Source organism: Primulina tabacum, chromosome 1 (genome assembly GCF_025594145.1).
Source record: "Primulina tabacum isolate GXHZ01 chromosome 1, ASM2559414v2, whole genome shotgun sequence".
NCBI lineage: Eukaryota > Viridiplantae > Streptophyta > Magnoliopsida > Lamiales > Gesneriaceae > Primulina > Primulina tabacum.
The window spans coordinates 10340998-10367861 of record NC_134550.1 but is presented as its reverse complement, the minus strand read 5'-3'; the positions used below and the strand labels follow the sequence as shown (position 1 = coordinate 10367861).

General features: G+C 33.7%; 2 protein-coding genes across 7 annotated transcripts in view; one reads left to right on the top strand and one right to left on the bottom strand.

Moving 5' to 3' along the window:
* The first annotated feature begins 6692 nt into the window (after positions 1-6692).
* On the top strand, positions 6693-10162 carry LOC142540677 (aluminum-activated malate transporter 4-like). Its single transcript, XM_075647015.1, has 6 exons — positions 6693-7247; positions 7675-7812; positions 7899-8162; positions 8267-8403; positions 8489-8635; positions 8944-10162. Exons 1-6 carry the CDS (start codon positions 6878-6880, stop codon positions 9628-9630), a joined length of 1743 nt encoding a protein of 580 aa, XP_075503130.1. The 5' UTR covers positions 6693-6877; the 3' UTR covers positions 9631-10162.
* Positions 10163-10273: 111 nt separating this feature from the next.
* Positions 10274-26864, bottom strand: part of LOC142540649 (membrane protein of ER body-like protein) — a 37255-nt gene continuing 20664 nt past the window's right edge. Inside the window, exons 1-9 of one of the 6 annotated variants that reach the window (XM_075646957.1) lie at positions 14011-14544; positions 13347-13475; positions 12736-13104; positions 12492-12626; positions 12247-12411; positions 11707-12147; positions 11115-11366; positions 10973-11034; positions 10274-10885 (exon numbers count right to left, since the gene is read on the bottom strand). In XM_075646957.1, the coding sequence (XP_075503072.1) occupies positions 10442-10885; positions 10973-11034; positions 11115-11366; positions 11707-12147; positions 12247-12411; positions 12492-12626; positions 12736-13104; positions 13347-13475; positions 14011-14278 (2265 nt within the window). In that variant the 5' untranslated portion in view covers positions 14279-14544 and the 3' untranslated portion in view covers positions 10274-10441. Of the gene's footprint in view, positions 10886-10972; positions 11035-11114; positions 11367-11706; positions 12148-12246; positions 12412-12491; positions 12627-12735; positions 13105-13346; positions 13476-14010; positions 14545-26864 lie in introns of those variants that run through there. The other 5 variants (XM_075646964.1, XM_075647000.1, XM_075646974.1 and 2 more) reach the window with 5 other exon arrangements.

Sequence of the window (26864 nt, the reverse complement as noted above, 5' to 3'; positions counted from 1 at the left end):
AAAAATTAAGGGGGAATATGTTTAGTTATGTCGCTTTTTATGTATCATTCTTTCATTTGATCAACTCATGCAACATTATCTTCATATAGTGTCACATGCTTCTTGTCGAATGATAATCTGCATGAGATTTAGATATGTTCGGTCATTGATTTTAGCCACACACATTCACGGCTTGCTTCATGTGGCGCAATAATCTCAACGTGATTTGATGAATCTGTTACGAGTGTTTGTTTCTGTGAACGTCAACAAATTGCAGTGCCTCTACGAGTAAATATGTATCCGATTTTGGAACGTGCTTTTTGTGGATCAGATAAATACCCAGCATCAGCATAACCAATTATGTTTTGATTGATATCTTTTGAACACAAAAGTCCCAAGTCTGTCATTCTTCGTAGATAGCGGAATATATGTTTAATTCCGTTCCAGTGTCTCTTTGTTGGATATGAGCTAAATCTTGCCAATAAATTTACAGCAAAATATATATTAGGTTTTGTACAATTTGCAAGATACATAAAGACACCAATAACACTTAGATATGATATTTCTGGATCAAGAATAACTGCATCATCTTCACATGAACGTAACGTATCATTTTTTATGTTTAATGATCTAACGACTATTGAAGTACTTAAATGATTTGATTTATCCATATTAAAATGTTTAAGGATCTTTTTTTGTATAATTTGACCCGTGAACAAATATTTCACATTCTTTTTGTTCAATTTGCAAATTCAGACAATACTTTGTTTTTCCAAGGTCCTTCATTTCAAATCTTTCCTTCAAGTACAACACAACTTCTTAAATTTCCTTATTCATTCTAATGATGTCTAAATCATCAACATATACAACAATAATTATGCATCCGAATGTTGTTTTCTTAATGAAAACGCAAGGGCATATTGAATTGTTTACATATCCTTTTTTCATTAAGTGTTCACTTAGCTGATCATACCACATTCAGCCGGATTGCTTTAACCCATATAATGATCTTTGCAATTTCACAGAATAATATTATCTGAATTTTGAACTTTTTGCTTCAGACATCCTAAATCATTCAGGGATTTTCATATATATATATATATATATATATATATATATATATATATTATGTAAGGTCCAAAATACATTAACGTAATCCAACGGCATGCAAATCTAAGAAAAATGAAAAATGACTATTGAATGATTTTAGTTGCATGAATTAATTGTGATATGCATGATTACATGTTTAAAATGTAGTTTTATTTTAGAATTTATAAAACTTTATTTTTCAAGGGTTTTCGAGACGCGATCGAGGAACGAAGACCGTTGACCATATGAAAGAAAATATTTTATTAAATGATTATTTTTAATTGTTTAATGTGTGGTGTATTTAAATGAAAATTTCAAATTTGGGGTGTTTTAAGGTGTTTTTATACGCCGAGACGTATTTAAAACCGGTAATCAATTTTCGAGAAAAATAGGAACTTTTGAGAACTTGGCTAATATTTTCACCAACTTTCCTAAACAAAATATTTTAGATATTAAATAATGAGCTTAATGGTGCTAGTATTTCATGATAAATGGGTTTAATCTTGCACTTGTGTTTTTAATTAAAATAAAAGCCCTAAACTCTACCCCATAAACCCTTGTATTTATTTTCATTTTTATGTCATGACATGTCAATAACTCAAGTTTTTGTGGTCCAAAACCTATGATATTATTGCACAAAAGGGCTGCCATGGTAGGGTAACTTGGAAGAATGAACATGAGTCATAGTTAAGGGATGGACAAGGGCTAGGGAAGGGTTGAACGAAAATGGCATGTTTTGTGCACTAGGGTTTCGGCTAGGTGGAAGCAAGACGTGCGGCTCGACAAGAGCTTGACCATGGCTCGGGCTGGACGTGGTTAGGTGTTAGGAAGAGTCTTAGCATGGCTAGGACTTATTTACAGCAGCCGAGGAGGAATCCACTAGGGTGAAGACTCCCATACGAGTGCGTGCAGGTAGTTGCGCGAGCCTGAAGGGGTTCAGCGCTGTCTAGTATGGTCTAGGCTAGGTCTGAGGGTGGTCCAGTGAGGGTCAGGAGGGTTTGGGCTCGATTGGTGGCTCGGGTGAAGAGTCCTCGTTGAGTCGGAGTCCTAAATTCCTTGGTTAGGACGCGGCTCACGTGTATGGGGCTATGGCGTGGGCTAGGAGATGGTTAAGTGGGTCAGGGGTCAGTAGGGTTACTAAGTGGTCTGGTCAGGGGATGGATCGAGGTGGCTCGGGTGTGGTTCGAGAAAAACGAGAGATGGCTCGGTAGAACAAGTTAGAGTTCGAAATAGTGAACTAATTGGAAAAGGGTTCGAACCATGGTCACAGGGGTCGATTTATGGTATGAGGGATGTTTAGGTATAAAAAGTCTATGTTTAAAGTTTGGAAATAAAATACTTAGTTTGAATTAATTCGGGAACTAAACGCTTCACGAATTAGTAAATAGGAAATTAAATCGAAAGTCTCGAATTAAGCTAAATAAAAATGTGAAAAATTAAATTTAAGCTTAAATAATTATTTGGGATAGTCTCGAGTCAATAAAAGTGAGAAAAAGTCAAGATCAAGTAATTTTACGTCTAGGGGCAAAACAGTCATTTAACACCTGAAAAATGTTAGACGCCTTGACAGTGATATAATGCTGTAAATAATGTTACTATGTTTATGAAATTATATGATGAAACATTAATGCTAAAAAACATGTTGCATGCTTGGTTTAAAAGAAAAACGATTTATATATGCAAGAATTTTTATAAGTTATGGAATTATGAAACGTTGATGATATGATGATATGTAAGGCCTAATACTCAGTTGACGGGTGAGAGTGTCGCTGATGTCCCCGCCGCCCAGTACTGTGGTTATATGTAGATGGATCCATCGAATTTCAGCTGATATGAAAGTCACAATTAACGATCTAAATTTAATAAAGGAAAAAGTATACGTATATGATGAAAGAAAATAGGATATGGTATGATGAGAGGAAATATGGTATGATATTATGAAAGGAAAAATGTTTAAGTTTATGCATGTTCATGAAAAACTATTGTTGGAACATTTCATGTTCGCAATCTTGATTTTGATGTTAACAAAACTTGTTATTTTGTTTCTAATGAATTTACCTAAGTGCGCAGAAACTGGAACTGATCTGTTATCGAGCCAAAACTGAAGCTATCAAGACGCAAACTGAAAGTGCCAACTGATCGCCCAAACTGAATCAGTTCAACTGATATATAAAAGACCAGTTCAACCGATTGTCCAAATGATATGTGGTTGAGCAGAAGACCTTCAGAAGCCCGGTCAGCTAGCCCAGCTGATCAGTTCAACTGAATCAGTGAAATCAGTTCAGCTGACGAGCCAACTGATTTCACCACACCAGTTCAACTGACCAGTTCAGAACATCGGTTAAGAATCAATTAGTTTGCAGAAGTACGACAAACTTATTCAATGAAATCTAGCTATGCGCACTGAGGAAAAGCTTTTGTCCAGTCAAAGGACAATAATAGACGTTGCAGTAGTGCTTAAAGCCAAAACGTTCCATAATGGCTGTCGGAAAGTACAGACAAATTTCGAGGAACAAATTCAAACTGCAACGTTCATATTTGATGACTCTTGGTGTACGGTCACATTGTCTATACAATTACCATACCAATATCATCAATATACAAGTGTGTGAAGATCAGAAAAGAAGAGAAAAATAGGTCATGCCAACTGCTTAGTCTAGAAGCAAAATTCTCAGTGTGTGAGAACACTTTCGTGTTGTATTCATAGATCAGTTCTCACACACGCACAAACATCACTCACATATACAGAGAATTGAGCGTATTGAATAACTGAGTGAGTCTTGCACAAAGACGTAAAACTTGTGTATGTAGTCTTTAACACATAGACATTAAACAAGTGTTGGCTGGAAGGTGCTGCCTTCAGTTAGACAGTGATGTAAGTCTTAAGCTGAGTAGGTTTGTACAAGGTGTTGTCCAAATCAAAGTCTTCTAGTGGAACCTACCCGAGGAGGTAGAAGAGGTGACATAAGAGCAGTTGAAGTCTCCGAACATCCATAAACATATCTTGTGACTTAATTGTCTAACTATTGTTTTCAAACTGATGTGATCAGTTCGAGCTGTTATCAGTTCAGTTCTCACCAAAACTGAACTGATATATGCAAGAACTGATTCCCTTTATTTCTGTTATTCAGTTTACACAAGTGAAAAGTTTTAAACTGATTAGCTTTCTTAACGAATGATTACTTCGAGTATTTTCCGCTTGGTTTAAAACTAAACTCGATTTAATCCATCAGTGTTTACATTATTAGAACAAGAGCTATTGTAGCTCATTGAGAATATTGTGTTTGAAGCACCTTCAAAAGTGCCCGAACCGATTCATCAGTTATTTTAAGTAAAAGTATTTTCACTGTTGCATGTGGATTGTATATGTATTACCTGTTATCATGATTAAGGTTTGCTGAGTCAATAGATTCACTAGGTGTGATCGATGCAGGTGAGCATGATATCGATGCCAATTGATTAATATTGAAGAATTATCAACTAGCATGTTTGATTCAATTAGACTTGTATGTGTATAATGCAATCTAGCAGGGAGCATTGATAGTTTTTCAACTACATATTTCTTTCCTGATTTATATGTGGTAAGACACATATATTTCTCATTTCCTTCATTTACTATCTGAGTATCATACCTATGGGAATATATGTCATTAAAACTCAACAAATTTGTTTTCGATTGTGGTGAATACAAAGCATCATTTATAAGAAATTTTGTACCATTAGATAACAAAAAATGTGCTTTACCACACCTTTAATCAAGTCTACAAGATCTGATATTGCATTCATCATTGTTTTTGTTGGTTTTAGTTCAAAGTAATATCTTTTATCTCGGAGAATAATGTGCGTTGTACCACTATTAGGTATGCAAACTTCCATGAGATTAGTTTTTTGTTTAGCTTTGTTTATAACATTTTCCATATTTGAACTTCAAAAAAAAATATGCAACTGAAAAAAAATTACTGACAATACATATATAATTTATTGAAAAATATAACGCATTTCATAATTTTACAAAAAAAAAAAAGAGCATATGAGCACATGAAAAATAAAATATATTATATTTTTATTCAAACAATATATTGATTATTTTCAGATAAATCATTCTGAAAATATGCACCGCCAAAATTAATTGAACCACTCAAACGATCATTGTGTTCAGTGAAATTGGTTTATTTTTCTTTTCCCTTTATTGATTCTTTATAGAGCTTACAAAGGTGCTCGGGGGCTCGACAAATACGAGACCAATGTCCTGGAGTGCCACATCTAAAACAAGAACTTTCAAATCTTTTTGAGTGATTTTCATTAACACTCATGTTGTCATGATTCTTTTTTAGTGGGTGGTTCGTGACGCCATTTTGAGATGAGTTATAGAAGTAACTATTTCGATTGTTTTCAAAACCACGGCAGCGACCACGACCACGACCACTTCCATGTCCACGAGCTCGATTTCGACCTTGACCAAAACCTTGTCTTGACTTTGATTTTGGTTTCCATGTTTAAATTCATTTTTACTTATAATATTTACTCCTGGAAATGCTGTTGATTCAGTGGGTCAGGACTGATGATTTCTCATTAGCAGCTCGTTGTTCTTTTCCACCACAAGAAGAAATGCGATAAGTTCAGAATATCTCGTAAATCCACGTACTCTATATTGTTGTTGTAGAGTTATATTTGATGCGTGAAAAGTGAAAAATATTTTTTTTAAGTATTTTCGATTCCGTAACCTCATGTCCACAAAATTTTATTTGCGAGATTATTCAATACATTGCCGAGTTGTAATCACTAATTTTCTTAAAATCTTGGAATCTTAACATATTTTATTCATCATGGGCGGTCGGAAGTATAAGTTCCATTATATTTTCAAATATTTCCTTTAATCATTTCTATAAAGTCATGAGATCTTTTTCAATTAGATATTCACATTTTAATCCTTCATCAAGACGTTGACGCAAAAATATAACATCTTTTGATTTTTCTTGTGATGATGAAATACAATTTTCTTTAATGGTGTCATTTAGACATAATGACTCAAGATGCATTTCTATATCGAGAGTCCATGTCATATAATTTTTTCCCGTAATGTCGAACACAACAAATTCGAGCTTTGCCAAATTTGACATGATGGTACTATAAAAATAACAATGTATTTTATTAGTTAAGTTCTAGATCTGTTAATATGACAATACAAAGTAACAGATAAATTATAAGTACAAGCATAAAGAAAAAACGCTAGACATATATTCTCTGCTAAATACAAGACTAGTGAGCATAATAACCAAAATATTTATACAAAATAATCTTGAAAGAACCATCTGCTTCTTCTTCGAAAATTTTTAGGGAGAAAGAGTAAGTTTGGAGTGATTGAATGTGTGTAAAATCATATTTATAAGATAAATACTAGCTGTTTTTTGACTGTTACAAAATCTTAAAAAAATTTCAACTCTTATTTTCAACTATATATATAATATTTAATTAACAATTTTTTTTAATAATATATCTCTATTTAATAATCCATTTTTAATAAATAATTTTTTTTTATTATTATGATTGTCTACTTGTATCAAAAGAGAACAAAGATTGTTCTTTTCATCAACTTACCTTTCCACACATCTATTAACTCGAAATATTTTTTCTTTTTAATCTACCACAGTTTGACTATCAAGATTCGAGGCAGCTTCATTCTGCCAGTTGGAATTCTGAAACTTCACCCGTTGATTTGATCGCTTCTATCAAAAAATTAGCCCAGAACTCAAATTCTTGCACGGGTGTTTCTATTTGTTCATGTTTTTTTTTGTAAAACTATCAGCTGATGGCTGCAAATTATGGATCACTGAGGCAAAGTTTTGCAGAGAGAAGCAAAGAGAGATTGCTTTCTCGGGGAATCTACTCTAACGTTGGATTTGATGATTCTTACGTCACAGATGAGGGATGTTTGCACCGGATTTTTCGTGTCATGGGTCAAAAGTTTTCCAAGTTGTGGAGCGATGTTAAGCAAATTGCAGTTGGTTCGTTTGAAATGGGAAGATCCGATCCGAGAAAAGTGGTGTTTGCGGCTAAAATGAGCATAGCTTTGTCTCTGGTGTCGTTGCTTGTGTTTTTTAAAAAGCCCAGTAATTATATTAGCCAACACTACATCTGGGCTATTCTTACTGTTGTTGTTGTGTTTGAATTTAGCGTAGGTAAGCTATGATTTTTCCTTTGCTTGGCTACAACTTATGTTTAATGTTGCTGTGGTGTGGTGGATTTGGTATCTTTATTCCCTTGATTCTGAATATGTTTCGTCTGAGCTGGATGTTTATGTGAAACTTCTTTTTAATTTTTTGTTTGTAAGTTGTTCTCCTTCATTTCGTTTGGTTCACTGAGTTTTGCTTTTGACTTGTTTTTTTTTGTTTGTGCCTTCATCCTTTATCCTTAGCGTTATTATTGTGTGTTAATTCAGCATTAGGTAACATGTTGTTTCGTTGTTATTGAAATAGTTCATCTATTGTAGTTTGGTTATTTTTACCTCATGAATCGTTTGTCATTTATTTTCTAGTTTGTAGATTTTTTATGTATCGATCAATAGTTTGCAGAAATTTACGTAGTTGATGGGCTGCTTTTATATAGGAGCTACTCTAAGTAAAGGTTTCAACCGGGCACTAGGGACCTTGTCTGCTGGAGTACTGGCTCTTGGGATTGGACATTTGTCTGAGATGGCTGGACGGATTCAAGAAGTGATTATTGTAATCGGGATTTTTGTTGCAGGTCTGTTTTAATTGATCGATGTGATTTTGTTCTCCTGAAACATGGACAGTGGCATTAACTGGTGTTCATGCTTTTCCGTGTTCTAGCTTTTCTCACTAGCTACTTGAAGTTGCATCCAGCAATGAAGCAGTATGAGTATGGGTTTCGGGTGTTCTTGTTGACATATTGTATGGTATTGGTATCAGGATCTTCAAAATTTGTTGAAACAGCTGTTTCGAGATTGCTGCTTATTGCTATTGGGGCTGGTATATGTTTGCTTGTAAATGTATGTATTTACCCAATTTGGTCTGGGGAGGATTTGCACAAGCTTGTCGTAAAGAATTTCAGGGGTGTTGCTACTTCACTGGAAGGTTAAGGTTTAGTTAAACGAGTACCAAATTCATGTGTATTAATAATCGATGTTTGTTTGTGAAATTTCTATTCTTGAACTTTACATTTCATGTTGTGTGTCTAGGCTGTATCAACATGTACTTGCAGTCTATTGAATACAGTAGAATACCTTCAAAAATTCTACTTTACCAGGCGTCAGATGATCCTTTGTATAGTGGATATAGAGCTGCGGTGGAGTCAATTAGCCAAGAGGAGTCTTTGGTATGCTTCTTGATTAGTACGCACACTTTATGCTCTGTAGAGAAAATATGATCTGTTTTTTTAGCTTCTTCGTTTAATTTTTCAGTTAAATTTTGCTGTATGGGAACCGCCTCATGGCCATTACAGAATGTTCAATTATCCTTGGAACGAATATGTTAAAGTCAGCGGCGCTTTGAGGCATTGTGCATTCATGGTGATGGCGATGCATGGGTGTATACTTTCAGAAATACAGGTAATTTAGCTGTGTGCATTCTTTCACGGTGTCGCTTGAGGTTAGATTTGTCTCCTAATCCTATTATCTTTAGGTCTGTGCACTGTTAAGTGAACCTGAGATTAAGGCTGCAAAAACTTTGTTATTATCCAAAATTCATCTTTAATGATATTATGTGAGCCTTGAAAATGTTCTGCTTGACATTCCTCTGAATTCTGCAGCGGTTCATGACTTTTTTCTTATTTTTGTGTGGAGCCAAAAAAATTTCAAAAAAGGATTATCCTGGCTTATGGATTCCTTTTCTCACATTTAAACTCTTCCGTTAACAGTCATCGACAGAACTAAGACAAGTTTTTAAGGATGGGATTCAGAAAGTTGGGACTGAAGGAGCTAATGTGTTGCGACTTCTGGGTGAAAAAGTAGAGAGAATGGAAAAACTTAGCCCACAAGACATACTCTTGGAGGTTCATGATGCTGCAGAGGATTTGCAGATGATGATTGACCAAAAGTCGTACCTTTTGGTAAATGCAGAGAGTTGGGAAAGTGGAAAACGGCCAGGAAAATTCTCAGATCCTGAACAACTCCAAGAAATTAAGGATAACGAAAAAAGGCCATTTGTAATGAATTCCCTCAGTGAATCAGCCTATCTTAAATCATCTCTGTCAATACGAAATTTCGATCCACATAATCCAAACGCTAGTGTTGTATCTGTTTCCCAATGGGGTTCTGGAGAAAATGTGCTTAGACAGCAAACAATGTGGCCATCACGTCTCTCACTTATTAACGATTCCATTTCCAATGAGAGAGAGGTGAGGACGTATGAAAGTGCTAGTGCATTGTCACTTGCATCATTTACTTCTTCGTTGATTGAGTTTGTTGCGAGACTTCAGAATATCGTGAAATCATTTGAGGAACTCAGCGAGAAGGCTAAATTCAGGGAGCCTGTTGAGTCAAGTGGAACAAAAAGTGTTGGCTTCTGGGCTTGGCTGCTCAAACGGATAGGCAGAAAGGATTAATATTGTTTCCTCTTTCTTGAACTACGATGTGGTGGGATATGATTGGCTTTACCTTGGTTGTGAGTTAAATACCAAGGGATGGCGTGAAGAAAGAATGTAAAGATGGATGGTTATATTTGGGAATTCGGATCTGAATTGTTTTCAACAACTTTTTAGTGTATTTGTATTGATGAAATGATATACATGCATGTATGCTCAAGTTCTTTGGGCCTTCGAAGGTCAAGGATGTAAAGAGGGAACCAATAAGCTGAGCAGAAATGGGGCAAGATGGTTTTTTAGACACGAAAACGACCAATGCTGCGTAAGAGGCAAATGAAGTGCGCCAACAAATTATCTAGAATTGGATTTATGTTTTTTGTTGTTTATTTTGAGTATGAATTTCATATTTATATTTTAAAATTTTCAAGATTGTTAGGTGGTTAGCATATGTTTACATCACTTTAACAATACTTTTATCAACCTTCATGACTCCATAGATGTACTTGCTTATCAGACAGCTAATACATTTAGCAGTCACATTTTCATTATGTAACTTGCTATCTCGTTGATATTACTCCATAGATGTAACTTGTATATCGGACAGCTGATAAATTGTTCAAGTTTGTCGTTGGGTTTCAAAAAAAAAAAAATAGCAAGGAAACCATTTGAACGCGTAATCCAACAGTTTCGAATTTGAAAATGCAGAACTCATAATACATAAATCAAACACTCAGTGCAGAAATCAAACCAACAAAAGCTATGGGATCCAGGCGTGAGTTTTGGACAAAGAGGTGAAATCTTACAAGGAAATGGAGAAATACAGACTCGACACTCAATAAGAAGCCCATGTTGAGTCTCGATTAAAAATCATATCAGAAACTGAAGTTGATTGGAACAGACCAAGCCTCTCCAAAAATCTCTTCACCAGCACACCAGCAGCATATGAAATTCCTGAGGCCATGAACCCCAATATAACAAAATTTACGACTGTTTTTACGTAAGCCTTAGGCGGTCTACACACATAGGCCTTTCCAATAGATAGAGCAATAATGCAGACGAGAGAGACTGCTCCTACCACCACAAGTTTTAGTTCACTTTCTTCACTTTGCCGGAATGAAAAACCATACACTACGATAGGCGTTAAACCAAATATGAGATATGATAGAACACAAACTATTGCGTGAAGTTTGAAGTTCTGCCTTTGGCCTAGGAGCTCTTGGTATCGATCACTTTGACTGTTTACTTGGTCTGTCTGCTCACATCTTAGTTCCCAAAGCTGCAATTTTAGTATTATCAACTTATCTTCCTGTTTATGTTTACACGCAGATGATAATTCTTGTTTCAAAGGGGTGAGTGTCCTTACATTGTGACAAATAACGAAGAATCCTCCTATCAGATTGGCCATTCCGAGAGCTAGAATATTCACTGTGATTCAAGAGAAGAAGATTATACAAAACCATAGATCTAGCACTTTATTGCAATGAGAATGTTTATATGATGCTTACATGTGGTGACATCACCTCCAGCTGCAGATGACACAACACTTAGGCTGGTAATCAACTCCGCCAATCCACCATAAACTATGCTTTTAATAACTTCTATTTTAGAATTTCTTCTAACATCCTCCATTCGTTCTTCCGCTGGTATACCATTCTGAGTGGTAGGTTGTGTCGGAATGGTTGTTTCTGCTGGAATGACTATGCCTGGAATTATTTCAGTGGCTGGATATGAGTCTATAGTTATTACAGTATCCTCCCCTGCATCAAAAGATCACACGGTAAAAAATAGAAAAGAAATGTTAAAGGAAGACTTATGGTTGCTTTTTTTACATGATAAAAATTAGAAAATGTTAAAGGATGCTAGATGATTGCTTTAAGATTGGATAAAATACTACCATCATTTACGGTGGAGGTGCCTTTAATGGATAAAATACTATCAACTTTTATTGGCTCCCCAGTTTGGACTTCTAATTTGTCTTTGTAGTAACTTGAGAAATTTCAGTTGGATATACTTGGCCTCTCGGTTTAAAGGACAGAATGATTATCCTTGTGAGGACTAAAATCTATGAAAGATTCAAGGTGAAAACCTTCTACGTACCAGTGCTTCCCTTTTGAGCTGTCTGAATGAGTATTTGGCCTTCCTCGGATTTCTCAATAGTCGTAGATCCATCGTTTGAGAAGATCACCAGATTTGATCCACCTTTTCTTGAAACGAAGATAGCATCTTGTGCAGGTTCTTCATTAACAATTTCTGTTTCGTCTACTGTAAGTGTTGTTACCGATAGATCACTGCCATGAGTAACTTGGAAATCTTTGCTTATAACTGGTTCTTTCAAGTGATAGCCAGCTACTACTCCAACCTCTTCATCGCCTCTTATTGGTTCTTTCAAATGATAACCAGAGAATACTGCAAGCGGCTCCTTTCTTATTATTGGTTCTTTCAAATAATAGCCAGATACTACTTCAAACTGGTCATTACTTATCATCGGTTCTTTCAAATGATAGCCAGCGACTATTTCAGGCTGTTCCATTTTAGCATCTGAAAATAAAATTTGATGGCATTCATCACAAACCATGAATTCAACAGGGCTCGTCCTATTAGAATTTTAATGGGAGAAGTTAAAGCTGATTATCATACCTATCTTCTCCGTTATTTTCTGTAGTTCATTTCCCGAACCATATATTACTGCTAGTCCATTTGTGGAATGTTCATGCCTTGGAGACAATAAGATCTTATCTTCACATTCCAAAGTGTCATCGTTTTCCACAGTCCCTAAAAGTGGTTCAGAAGCAGGAGGAATATCTGTACCGTACCTTACCGTGCCTTAATCAGTTAAATGAAATACATAAAGAACAATGGAAGGAGCCAAGTGAATTAATTACCTTGCTCAATTGCTGTGTCCTGGTTGTGTGGTGCAAATATGGAGGGAAACCAGCTCTTTTTACGTGGTACTTGTTCATCCCGGACATTTTCTTTCCTACTTTTGTCCCCAAATTTCCAGAACTTGAACCCGTTTCCTGAATAGGTACAGTTGTTTTGAATTGAATATGCTAACTATATAATAACTAACATGCAGATTTTTCCTGTTTATCCTATAACATTCATTAGCAATGCACGAATAGGTACCAGTTGGCATAAAAAAGCTGAAGCATGATAAACATCTGAATAAATCGGGCCCTGAGTCACGATCTTCTTCTGCACCAATCATATGGTGAGGATGAACTTGATCATCAGATTCCTGAGCTGTTGGTTTTTCTGTTTTGGTACGCTTAACTGAAATTTGAATTTTGTTGCGTTTTCTTTTGCGAAGAATAACCCTTCCTGTGATGCAAGAATTGCAATTAGGACAGTATAGATCATGCGTGTTTTGTTTTTGTAACACTGTTTCGACGTCGTATTCTGTTTCCTCGTCTATCAGATCAATATCTGCACTTTCAATCTCTTCCGAGGCCTTATAACTCTCAGACGATACCTCCATCTTTCCATGCCCAACACCTGAAATCATATGTTTTCGTGTAAGATCTTTTTAAGCTTAAACTAAAGTAGGCAGTTACCTCTAAAAGTGTAAACTTAACCTTGGATTCATATACTATTCTTCCAAATTTCTTAGATTCTCCCTTCAAGAACACAAAGAATTACTAGTTCTACATAGTCCAAGTATCATATATAACCTACTTCTAAAAAAAGTAGTATCATATACAACCCATTTTTTGAATTAATATCTAAAATCTACTGACCTTCAGTCTCAAAATTTAAAATTTTGTCATGCATCGGCTTATGAAATTGCCCATTATGATTCTGAATGTGGTCAAGACAGACACTTCTATTCTGATATGTCCAACTGCAGATTCGACACTTCCATAATCCTTCAGCAACATTTTTAGGATTAGAAACGTTCGTATTAGATACCAGTGTTTCAAGAATTTATCAGCCAAGTAGAAATGATATTTGCTCGGTCCTGATTGATCTTACAACTTAAAGTATGTAAACTGGAACTAAGTACACTCTTCTCCGCATTATCCCCTAAACTAACCACATGTTTGCGTGATATCGACTCTTTTTATTCATTTTTTGCCCAGAAATTTTTATAATTCGTGTGAATTCAAATCAGTAAATTAAGGCGTCTTGCATACAAGAATGGAACTACAATACATTCTATTATCTCTTTGTATATGATAACACAGACAAGATATATAGATGGGGGAATTGAACAGGTACATCATGAAGAGGGCCGGGGCCTTTTATTTTATAGACAGATAGTGTTATAAGAGCATGGAGATTGGGTTAAGTAAAGAATAGTATACTAATCTTAAACAAAGAAAGACTCAGAAACCAATAAAAAAAGGTGAAGAATCCAGGAGAGAAGCAAAAGCACTAACTATACAATACTACCACGCATACCTTCAACTTTGTCAAAGAAAACAAGGTTCTCCACTCCGTTTTCAAAAACCCCATCAGGTTCTTCTTTGTGAGATCCATTCGCTGTGAAAGTTGACTGAATTGCTTGTCCATCACTCTCAGAAATTAGTTTATAATTCATTCCATGAATAACAGTAGAAGTTTCGGAGACTTGGCTACCATTTTTCTCAGTTTTTGATTTTCTTACTAGAAGAAGAGTAGTTTCCTCTTCTTCTTCGACCTGCTCCAGTCTCCACGCTTCGTTTCCCATCTCCACACACAATTAATATGCAGAGACCACCTGCAATGATACTTAATGGAAAAAGAAAAGTTGGCAAGCAAGTCTTGTGAGTGCAAATGTAACAGAAAACAAGAGAAATATTAGCTTATACTGTGTTTTTTTTATTGTGCCATTCATTAAATGCAACATGAGAATTCATGTGGAGTAGGCATGTTTTGTAAACTACAGATCCAGTTGACTCTTTCATTATGGAAATAAATATATTCGGAAATTTGACATTTAAAACTGGAACTTGCATCACATATATTACATATTTATAGCTGCTGACCAGACTCCAAGCTCATGTCATGATAATGAACGGAAAGTGGGGTATTCACAGTTGGCACGATAAACTTAATTCCATGTCTACACTTTAAAAATAATTTTATGAGTCATGATAATGGAAGGAAAGTGGGGTATTCACAGTTGGCATGATAGACTTAATTCCATGTCTTCATTTTAAAAATAATTTTATTTTGTATTTATATGGATAGATTTGAAATCCATCGATTTTGATCTTTATTTTATTGTTAAAAATGAAATAATAGATGAAATCTTAAATTCATACCGTAATTATTTACATGTTAGTTATACAAAGTAGAATGAATTTCAAATGTCTTCATTATTGAGTGAACTTGAAATCCATCATAATTAACATGAAACAATATATAAACATGAAACAGATAAATTTGAAGTTTATGGTCTTACTTCTACAAAAAAATATTTTAAATGCATCAATCCAAACACAACTTTAATAGATTTAGCCGTTGGAAATTTCAAGTAAAATTAAAGATTGAATGAAAATTATGTCTCATGAATGTGGGAGCGTCTTTTGGCTCTCCATATTCTTGAGTTAATTGTGGCTCATTATTGTGGAAGTGTCCTTTTGGCTCTCCACATTCTTGAGTTAATTGAAGACTTTTGACTCTTCATATTCTTGGAAGATTAATTGAGTTAATTAATCTTGCATGAATCTTGGTATGCATTTTGGTGATTATAAATAGTGTGTTCATTTCCTCATTCCATGTACATAAAATTGGTTTTTACAAACACTCAAGATCTCTTTCAAGCATTCTCTTGTATTTCATATTGCTAGCTTTCTATTTGGCCTCCGTTAAATTTCGATGATAAAGTAAATGTACGTTTTCAGTTCGTCGGTGTAGTTACTTTGTGCTAAGTTGTTGCAAAGTTTTGCCGGTATATCCTAGGAAACAGTTGTCCGTCCAGATCCTCGAAGCACCGTCAGAGGGGACAAATCTGTTTTAAGGAAATTGTGCTTCGTACAGGACTTGGTTGATTTACTGTTTTATTGTTGTTATTTTATACATGATATTCATACTTTCAATAGTATGCTCATTCTCGTATATTGTTTTTGATAGTCGACTACCGAGACCTCAACAAGGCCTGCCCAAAGGATGAACTCTCTCTGCAGAACAAGAATAGACTTACTCATCGTCAGTTGTTCGAAAACCTTTCAGTTATACATAGCTATATTGAGTATAATTTGATAAAGATGGCCCCTGAAGATGCCGCTCTGTCTGTATCTCTACGAGATTGCTTTCGTTCCCTACTTCTATATTTTTGTTATTAGCAATTTGGCTAACATTAGCAGGCGCAAAGAGCAATTGAAAATGACACAATTTTTTTGATTTCGAGTGAACAAAAAACAAGCTTCATTGATCACAAAACGTGAGATGCACAGTTGAGAGTTGACACACAGCAAGGGCTAGAAAGAAAGTTAGATTCGTCTGTGTATGGTGACTTCCTTGTTTCTGCAGTCTCGATTCGTATTATGTTATTAAATAAGAGAGGGCATACTTTTTTCCTAATCTCACTCTAATTTTTCTAAGAGAGCACTAAATGCGCACTTTGATTTTTGTTTCGAATGGATGGACGGTTGGATTATTTTGTGGGCTCACATAATTTAATTAATTGTACATGAACACTATATAATAAAAGACCCAATAAAGTGATCTAATTAATTATGAGTTTTCAAATTTTCTCCCATGTAAGGCAAGAATAAGATGATCGATTTTTTTTTTTACTTGGAAGATCCATAATTCCGACGCTAGATCAATCATTAGATTCTGATACGTGTTTACCTGTTATTTATATTTTCTGATAATTCGATATGAATTCTTGACGTAGTGTGATATATGGATTTAATCATGTAATTTATAAATTTATTTTTTTAAATAAATCTTCGACATGGAGAACATGCAGTAGATAGACGCACGCGTTTTTAGAATGTTAATTTGATTTTTGCATGCATGAGACTGAAATGTTTGGACCGGAGCCCAAGTGGGAGGTGTGCACTATTCCTTCAAACTTTACGATTTTTAACTTGTTCATTCAATTTGCCAAAGCGACAATGACAAGACATTATATTTAATATTGTTTCGTATATAATATGTTAGATATATCTCACCAGCCAACTTAATTACTATATTTATTATCTCACTAGCCGATTTAACTGCTTGAAGACTGTATATATGAATTTTGGACAATCTAGATTTTGAAGTTGAATTATAGTATCAAATTGATTTATAGGCCACCAGATAATATCATGTAAACTTCACGTTTCAGTTTTTTATTCTTGATTTTGGACAATTCTTTTTTATTTTAAAGCTATTTTTTGTTATTGAGTTTGGTCTAAAATCTTAATCTTTTTATCATAATGATTGATTTTTAACTGTTCATGCATGCAGCTCTTCAAGATTGATCGAGTGTGTAACAAAAAAGCAATTTGAGCAGGATTAATATGTGTTTTCGAGATAACAATTAATTAGTGGGGTGTATTCAATTCAGAGTTTTGATGACTTTTAATGATTTTTTCAAATGATAGACTTTTATGGATTTGATAGATTTTTATTGACTTTTACAGAATCTCACAAATTTATAAACAGATTTATGTGGATTTATGTTTGCAAGATTTTTATAGACTTTTGTGGACTTTTTTTATAAAATTTTATAAATTTTGTACTTAATTATAACATATTATTTTTTTATTAATTTCTTGAACAAATAATTAATTGACATTTATAACATATTCAGTTTGAAATTATTTTCAATATTTATATTAATAAATAAATTTACTTATTTAAAAGTTAAATAATTTAATATTTACATGTTTATATATGTGGGTTTGTATGCATGTTTGTAAATTTTTTAAAATACATCCATTGATTAACCTGTAACCTTGTTTTTAAATTGATAATATACATGTGAAAAGAATATTATTTAGTATTGTGTGAATATAATTTTGTATAAAAATATCATAACTTACATATTAATTGAAAATGCTAAAATGAATTTAAAAAATCATAGTTGTTACGAGACTATTCAATTATTATGAATTAAACATTATTTTTTGGATCATCTTTTATTATTATTGAATATTACATTAATTTGTATAAATCATAAATTAAAAATCACAAAATCAATTCTAAAATTCAAAATTTCATGTGATATTAAAATAAAAAATTATTAATTGAACAATCAGCCAAAAGATGAAAAATTTGAAAAGGAAAGATGAAAATATATATAGAGATACACTTCGAAAATTCGAGAGAGTGATAGAAATAGATGAGAGGAGAGAAGATAAGAAGAGAGGTGATGTGAAGCTACAAAGAGAAAAATAAATAGCTTGTGTATGAGTTAAAAGTTTTAAAAATCAATCCAAATCTTTGGGTTGAACCAAATACAATTTTTTATAATTTATAGTTGTATCTTAGGCTTTAATGTTTGTATGTCAATGAATTCCATGAAGTTATTAAAAGTCTATGGAAAATTTGAATACCTATAGACTTTTATAGAGTTTTTAAAAGTCAATGTTGAATACCGCTTGACTTTTTAAAACTCTATGAAAGTCTATTTTGAATACCACTAGACTTCTATAGAGTATGTAAAAGTCTTAATTGAATACATTTAGACTTTTAAAATCTACAAAAGTAATTAAAAGTCAATAAATCTCCTATATTGAATACACCCCCTTAATATATTTTATGAACAACCCAGTTTGTAAATTCATATTCCACGAGATTAAGGAGATTTATTTCAATATATATTCCAAATATATATAAATATTAATTTCATTATTTTCCACATCTTAACTACAAGTGTTTTGTCTTTTTGTTGATACATAAATTCAACTGTTTGAATAGGTCTGATAGTGCGGTTATCTTCAGTTAACTGGCCGCTTATGATTCTCTTGTCTTACAAAGATATGTATTAGCCAGGCCAACTTGTTTATGAAAGTGACAATATTCTTTTCCTTAATTGGCGCCCATACTTGTGTTTAGGAGCCTAAAAAATATTTCATTTTGTTCATTTGGTAGCAATATTTGTTTGTGGAGAAACAATAAATAAAAGAAAAATAACTTTTTTTTGTGCATCGATTTGTTTAATGTTGCGTTTTGTCTACTAATTTTTTAAAGTTTGGTTTTGATTCACTAATTTTTTAAAGTTTGGTTTTGCTATTTTGGTGTATTTGCTGATGTGACATTGGACAAGTCCGTAATTTTCTGGTGTCACGTCAGTATTTTTTTGATGTCACGTCAATACTCTGCAAAACAGGACTTTTATATTTCTGATAGTTGCGCCATCCAATTTATTTTTTATTATCTTTGTATAACTTATAAAACCTATAGGTTATTAGAATAGAAAATCTTTGTAAAAGTTTTTGTGGAAGATAAAACCTTTGAATTATAAGAATTTTCCTATGTAATTCCTTGTTCGGCTAAGGAAATAATCTCCTTTTTTATAGGCTAAATATAATATACTTATAATTCATCTAACAGATAAGTGAGTGTACGTTCAGGGGACATATGCCTTTTATTTATCGACTAGGTCTTTCATAAGACGGTCTCACGGATCTTTATTCGTGAGACTAATCAATCATGTCCATATTTATAATAAAAATTAACATATTTGACATAAAAAATAATATTTTTTCGTAGATAACCCATATAGAATATCTGTTTCACAAAATTGACTCGTGAGACCGTCTTACATGAGTTTTTGTGTTATTTATCAACACTTCTGTAAAGTAAGGCAATAATTCGACCTCAAAAGAGTGAAAACTCAGCGAAGAATTCCCCACACACTGAATTCTTCAAGTAAAGGCGAGATTTTCTTTAGCTAGCACACAAGGCAGTTCATTATAGATAGAGATGTCGATCACTTCATGTCAAATTACATATTAAAGTTCGGCTTCGAAAGTGTGTTTTGATGTTTTTCAAGCACATAAGTTTGGGCATCGTTTGAAGTTAAAGATAAGATAATAATATATAGATAAATAATTTAATATAATAAAAAATATAGTTAATATAATATATTATTTGATTTGATTGATAAATAATAATTTATTTGATTTGATTGATTAAATCTGAGATAAGATAATAAATTACTATTTCGTCTTTTTAATAATTAATAAAATATTAATGATATTATTTTTTAATTGTAATAATGTAATTTAAATTCAATGATTTGAGTGAATAATTACGTAAATGAGACTGGAAACTGTGCATCATTAACATAAACTACGTGTGATGTACATAGAAATCAAATAAATATAATAGATGATACTGTATCCTATACTTCGAAGTTAACGATGAAATGTCTAAATCTTATGTTATATAAAATGTGAGAAACTGAATTTTCAGCAGCGAGCATTTTTCAGCAGCTAGCAATATTCAGGAGCAAAGAAAAATTCCAATAGAAGCTAACAATTCCAGCACCAGCTAATATTTCAGAAGCTTATATTTTTCCAGCAGATAGAATTCAAGCAGCATACAGAATTCTAGCAGACAGTTACTAATTCAGCATATGACTTGTAACTAAAGCATTTAGCACGAAATAAAGGCTGTTAATGGCAGATTATGGTCATTCATTGGAAGGCTAACAGTCAGATTTTGTCCTATAAATAGCACCCTCAATATCTGAAATTGTGGTTACCAAAATCTTGAGTTATCATTTGAAATTAGAGCTAAGAGAGTGCATTTTTCGAAGCTGTAAAATCCAGTAGCGAGGCAAGCAGATTTCCAGACTTCAACCGAAATTCTTTAAGCAAATTACAGTAAGTGGGCTTATGTATAAATATCTTGAATCCAGTTTGATGATTTATGTTTTAAAGCAAAGTTTCTGTATGTTCGATTTCTGATATCTGATTTTTGAAGCACTGAAACTTAGTGAACTAATGGTAGGAATAGATATTCTGAACATTACTGATTACTGATTACTGGCCTCACCCCTTAGAGGAGAGAACATATAGGGGACTGATATCAGTTTAGCCATGAAATTCACGAATGTGCTCAGTGCTTACTTGTTTAAATTTCTGATTACTGATTACTGAATACTGATTACTGATTTCGGAATACTGAATATTGATTTCTGTTACGAAAATAAGAACTTTTGTATATTATTCATATTACTGTTTCTGTATAAAAATGATTTCGAAAACTGGGAGTTATTCCCGCCCCCTCTTACTGAGTGACAACCATATCACTCACCCACTAAACCCATCTCAGATAAGAATACTGAAGAAATGTTAGAAGAAGAGCAGCAGAATCAATTTTGGGGCTGGTGATGAAGATCGTTGTTCTCAGTTCTGATTCTAGTTTATGTTATTTCCGCTGCATCTGTTAAGATACTGTTATGTATGGTTTTACATTTTCGCTGTAAAACATTTGCTCTTTGAGTTGTAACAGACAATAAATATTATGAATAAAAGACTGGTTTCTGAATTTTGTGCTTCTGAGACTTGTTTTTTTCGAATATAAATTTTAGAGCTAACGCCGGTATCAACCAACCCCCGTCCCGGGGCGTGACATAAAAATTCAAAACAAAATGATTGAAACTATTATTTGAAGTTAATATAAGCTAAGAGAGTTGTTATTATACATGTCATATCCATAGGTTGGAAAAACATATCGCTACCAAAATATATATTTATCATAAATCAAGAGTAAAAGTATATAATAATAATTAATAAGTTTACTGATATTTATCTTGAGAAGCACTCATTGATGTTCCATATAAAAATACTAAAAATACAGATATGGATTATTTTATAACACAAAAAATTTTGTGAGTCGATTTTGTGAGACGAATATCTTATTTTGGTTATCCATGAAAAAATATTATTTTTTATATCAAAATTATCGATTATTATTGTAAATATGAGTAGAGTTAACCCGTATCACAGATAAAGTCCGTGAGATCGTCTTACAAGAGACATACTAATTTTATAATACTTTTTTTTTTGAAGGTATAACGTAACAAAAAATTAGAAATTAACTATGAAACTGAAAATATAGATTAAGTAGCTTGATGGTTTAGACCAGGGACGGAGCCACTCCAAAGGCTGGGGTGGGCTCCAACCAGGCTAAAATTTTGGCCCAAAGTAGTAATACGTATTGGGTTTTTTTGTATTAAATTTTAGCCTTCTTGGTAATTTTTTTGAGCCCACTTTAGCCCATTTCTTTCAGCCTATTTCATAGCCGTATCACAAGGGCTTCTCTCTGCACAAAAAATCTTCATCTCCAACAAATGGATACGGAGGGGAGTGAGATTCACATGGAAGATCTTGGAGGTTCGTCTTCCGCAAAAACTGAGGTAATTGAACTTTTATTTGTGTAAATATTTCCTAGGCATTATTATTCATTTAGTATGAATTGGTTTACTTAGCAGTGCGAGCAAAAGAAAATTGTTTGGTCGTAATTTGAATGGATTTTCTGAAAATTGTTTGGTTGTAGTATGAACTAGTTCATTTAGAATGGCTTTTATGAGAATCTTATGCGTTAATTTGGTGCTAAGTGTTTCAAGTAGTAATATTTACTAATTATGCGTGAAAGAGGTCTGCTTTTTTAGCATTAGTTGAGATATTTTTTTTCTTTTTTTTTCTTTCCTGGTTTCACATGGATCCATCTGTTTTAAATTTTTCTGATATTTAAGAGTCAAATGTACAAGCCACGGTGCATTGAAATTTTAGTATTGTAAAATATTAAGATTCATACTGCGCAGTGAAAAATGCTTGAGATTCATCCTTGGCAATACATTTCGTTGATGAATGGCTTGCTTTTCATTTTTTAGGGCAACAATGATATGATTATGGTATACATCTCAGCTCAGGATCAAAATATTTTCTGGCTACGTCCCTGGTTTAGACAAGGAATTTTGAAGAAAGTTTTAAAAACTAGCATCGTCGCATTACTAAGTGGGATAAACTTTTTTTTTTGAACCACTAAGTGGGATAAACTTGAATGACCAAAATAATGAGATTCAACAAGAACTTCTAAAGTGGGAACAAAAATTCCTAATACGTAGTTTTTTAAGGTAACATAAGGGGAAATGATATATTTATTGAGAAAAATAATATATAAACATATTATTCGATCAGAGATATAATTACATTTATGAATAATATATAAACATATTATTCGATCAGGTTAAAAATACAACTTTCCAGGAAGTAACCGGCCAAATAAATTATTTGTGACCAAACCTTAAAATAAATAATTACCCGATCAGAGATATAATTACATTTATGAAACGTTATATGTATGAACATTGTAAATATATTTAAAAGCAAGAAAAACATTATTCTTGAAAATCCATGCTGGAAGAGATATTACGCCTCAAATAAATAATTATATATGTCGTCAAAATAGAATTAGAAATATTACGTCTGTCACAGTTATACGAACTTCCATCTTTTTTTAGGTTGTCGCAAATATATAGTACACTTTCTATATTTACTTGTATATTTCTTGGTTTTACTAATATACTTGTGTTAACTAAGTCTTGAAAAACTTAAAACTATTTTTTTGAATGAATTAAATAGATATAAAACGAGAAGTTTGTATAATAATTTAGTACATGATGAGAAATTAAAAGGGAAGATGACAAAAGACTTACAGCAGACCTCGTAACAATCTTCTTGTGAATATAAGCAATAAAAAAAATTTGAATTAAAAAAATATCCATGATTCACGCCCACAAACTTTAGTTTTGTCCATTTATAATTGAAAAATATTTTATATTAGACGAATCAAATTTAAGTCGAACGATATATATATATATATATATATATATATATAGACGGATTCGATGGATTTCAAAGTTGAAGACTGACGACAACTACTTTGAGCTATCTACTATATGTTTTCAAGCATTCTAATAAAGATTAATCATCTGTCGGAATAAGTCGAAATCACTTTCAGGTTTCCTTGACAGCTGTTCTTTGACTGTTATTCTAGAATTGAAAGGCCGATAACTGGAATTAAGTTTTGAATCCTTTTTTATGTGAAATTAAAGGATCCATCCAAGAATGGTATTCTATCGGTGCAAACTCTTCGAAACAACATAATGGCCATTGTGCTCAGTTCCCTAATTGCCGTGCAGCGGTGGCCGCGACCGCCCTATGCAGGTGGTTTATGGTGACAAGAGGTTCTCCATTAAGTAATTTATTAGCCAAGTTGCTAATAACAAAATATAGAAGCAGAGAATGAAAACAATCTCATAAAGATAAAGCAACAAACAAAAATAAATATATTATTGAAAATATAAATATCGTGTATAAAAGAACAACAAGAGAACAATAAATCAAACTGAGGTCTGTACGAAGTACAATTTTCTTAAAACTAATTTGTCCCCTCTGACGGTGTTTCGAGGATCTGGACGGACAACTGTTTCCTAGGATATACCGGCAAAACTTTGCAACAACTTAACACAAAGTAACTACACCGACGAACTGAAAACGTACATTTACTTTATCATCGAAATTTAACGGAGGCCAAATAGAAAGCTAGCAATATGAAATGTAAGAGAATGCTTGAGAGAGATCTTGAGTATTTGTAAAAATCATTTTCAAGAATATGAAGAGCCAAAAGTTTTCAATTAACTCAGGAATGTAGAAAGTCAAAAGACATTTCTATAATCATGAGCCACAACTAACTCAAGAATGTGGAGAGCCAAAAGACACTCCCACATTCATGAGTCATAAATTTCATTCAGACTCTAAATTTGATTCAAATTTCCTACAATCCCTCACATTAATGAAAATTGCTATAGATCTTGATGATAAAATTCTACATTTGAATCTTGCATAGGATATGTTGATGTTACTTTTTGAACATTCCCTTATGAAATATATTTATTTTACTAGCTGACCATTAGACGTGATGTCCTTGAACTGTTATGCTGTTTATGTAAATTAAGATATACTTCACATAGGACTTTTCCTGATATTATTCAGTTCTTATTATCGTGTTCGTTTTGGCCATGAACACACGTCTGGTTCTGCAAGAGAGTCTAGAATTGAGCCTAACAATTCCTTCGAAGCGGCCCCACTTTTCTCTGTCACGTCCCGAAACTCGTGATTTGACACCGGCGTCGTTTAACAATCACACAATTGAAAACAACCAGCCTCGTAGCATAGTATAAACCGAAAACCAGTTTATTAATCATAACTTCTCAACACCAAGTCTTTACAACTAAAATAAAATAAAACTGCGGAAACGTCTTACATGAAATTTAAATTACTAAAAATTCGAAAATCTCTATACTAGCCAATCTCGAAATTAATAAAATCACAAGCCCCAAAATTGTTCAGATTCCTCTTCCTCCACCTGTTCTTCGGATTTATTTGGGGAAAGGTTGTAAGGGGTGAGTGATATGGTCGTCACTCAGCAAGTAGGGGCCGTTCGAGTACAATAAATACAACATGCAAATTTCGAAATATATATACCATGCAAACATAATTCATACCACGTACGCATCATTATCCCGACACTGAGATTCATCTACTTTCAATGGTTTACTGATATCAGTCCCTAATTTTTACTCCTCTAAAGGGACGAGGCCGTATAGCGGTTATCTCCCCCACCACGTAAGGGTACGTATGGTTGGGATTCCCACCCATATCAAGTTGAATTCTCACAATGTCAAAACATTATTAATGCCAAAAATCGTAACCAGAAGGGTGTAGAAGAAGAATTGTACTCGACCGAATGTTTGACAAAAACCGAAAATACATGCACCGAAATTCAATAATTTAAAACAAGCCCACTTACTTTAAATCCTTGATGAAAATAAACGTGAACGGGTAGGGTTTACTGCACAGGAATTTTCGAAATTCCTGTTCCGGCGGCTGGACGGCGGCAGCACTTCGCTGTACTCGAAAATCCTAAGGACACTAGAGGGGAGAGTCTCGAAATTTTGGTGAGAAATATGGTGTAAGCTATAGGGCCCTCCTATTTATAGGGGTTGGCTGCTATCGTGATCGGGTGATATCGCGTTTGAAATCTGAATCAAATCTTTTATCTCGAATCGTGATCTATCCGTGATTTGGGTGATAACCGAATTCCAAATCTTCCATCCCCTAAGATTTCGAAATTTACATAGTATATGTGCACTGTTTAATTCGAATTCTAGGGATTTTATTATCTCATGCTTGATATTTTATCCCGGTATCTTAATCTCAACTCAAATCTTAGATTTTTAACTGGTTAAATTCGAAATTCCTTAATTAATTTCCTGGATGGAGATAGATTTATTCCTCCCAAAATTTCAAGTTGCACGATAGATAATACCATCTTAAATTTCGGGTTTCAAAATTCTGCACACGATAAGATTATCTACACGACTTAGATAACTTTGCATCAAATCTTATATTCTGAAATGATAATAATAACATTAATATCCAAGATTACACCATCATAGTATAATCAAATCATTAATCTGATATGATCACGGTTGTACAAAATCCCGAGTTTTACATCCCTCCCTCCTTATGGGAAGTTTCGTCATCGAAACTTGGGTTGGCTTGATCTAAAAAGAGGTACGGGTATTGGTCTCTCATCCTTTCTTCTAGCTCCCATGTGGCTTCTCTTTCCGTGTGGTTAGACCATTGCACCTTGACATAGGGAATGATTCGCCGTCTTAGTACCTGGTCCTTGGTGTTCACGATTCTGATGGGAACTTTTTCGTACTTCAGCTCTTCTCCCAAGTTGCTTTCGATCATGAGCGGTTCTGCTTCCAACACGTGGCTTGGGTCCGAGATGTATTTTCGTAGTTGGGACACGTGGAAAACGTTGTGAATTCTAGACATGCTTGGTGGCAGTGCCAATCTGTATGCTAGCGTGCCCACTTTCTCCAAAATCTCAAAGGGTCCCACATAACAAGGGTTTAGCTTCCCAGCTTTACTGAATCGGACAACTCCTTTCATAGGCGATACTTTTACGTAGGCCTTCTCGCCGACGTTGAATTCCACTGGCCTTCTTTTCAGATCTGTCCAACTCTTTTGTCGATCTTGAGCTGCCTTGAGTTTCTCTCGGACTACTGTAACCTTGTCTATTGTTATCTGTACGAGCTCGGGTCCTACTATTGCTTTTTCTCCCACTTCATCCCAATATAAGGGTGATCGACATTTCCTTCCATAGAGAGCTTCGTATGGAGCCATCCCAATACTGCTGTGATAGCTGTTATTATAAGCAAACTCGATCAATGGTAGATGATTGCTCCAATTGCTACTGAATTCTAGGGCGCATGCTCGCAACATGTCTTCCAGGGTTTGAAT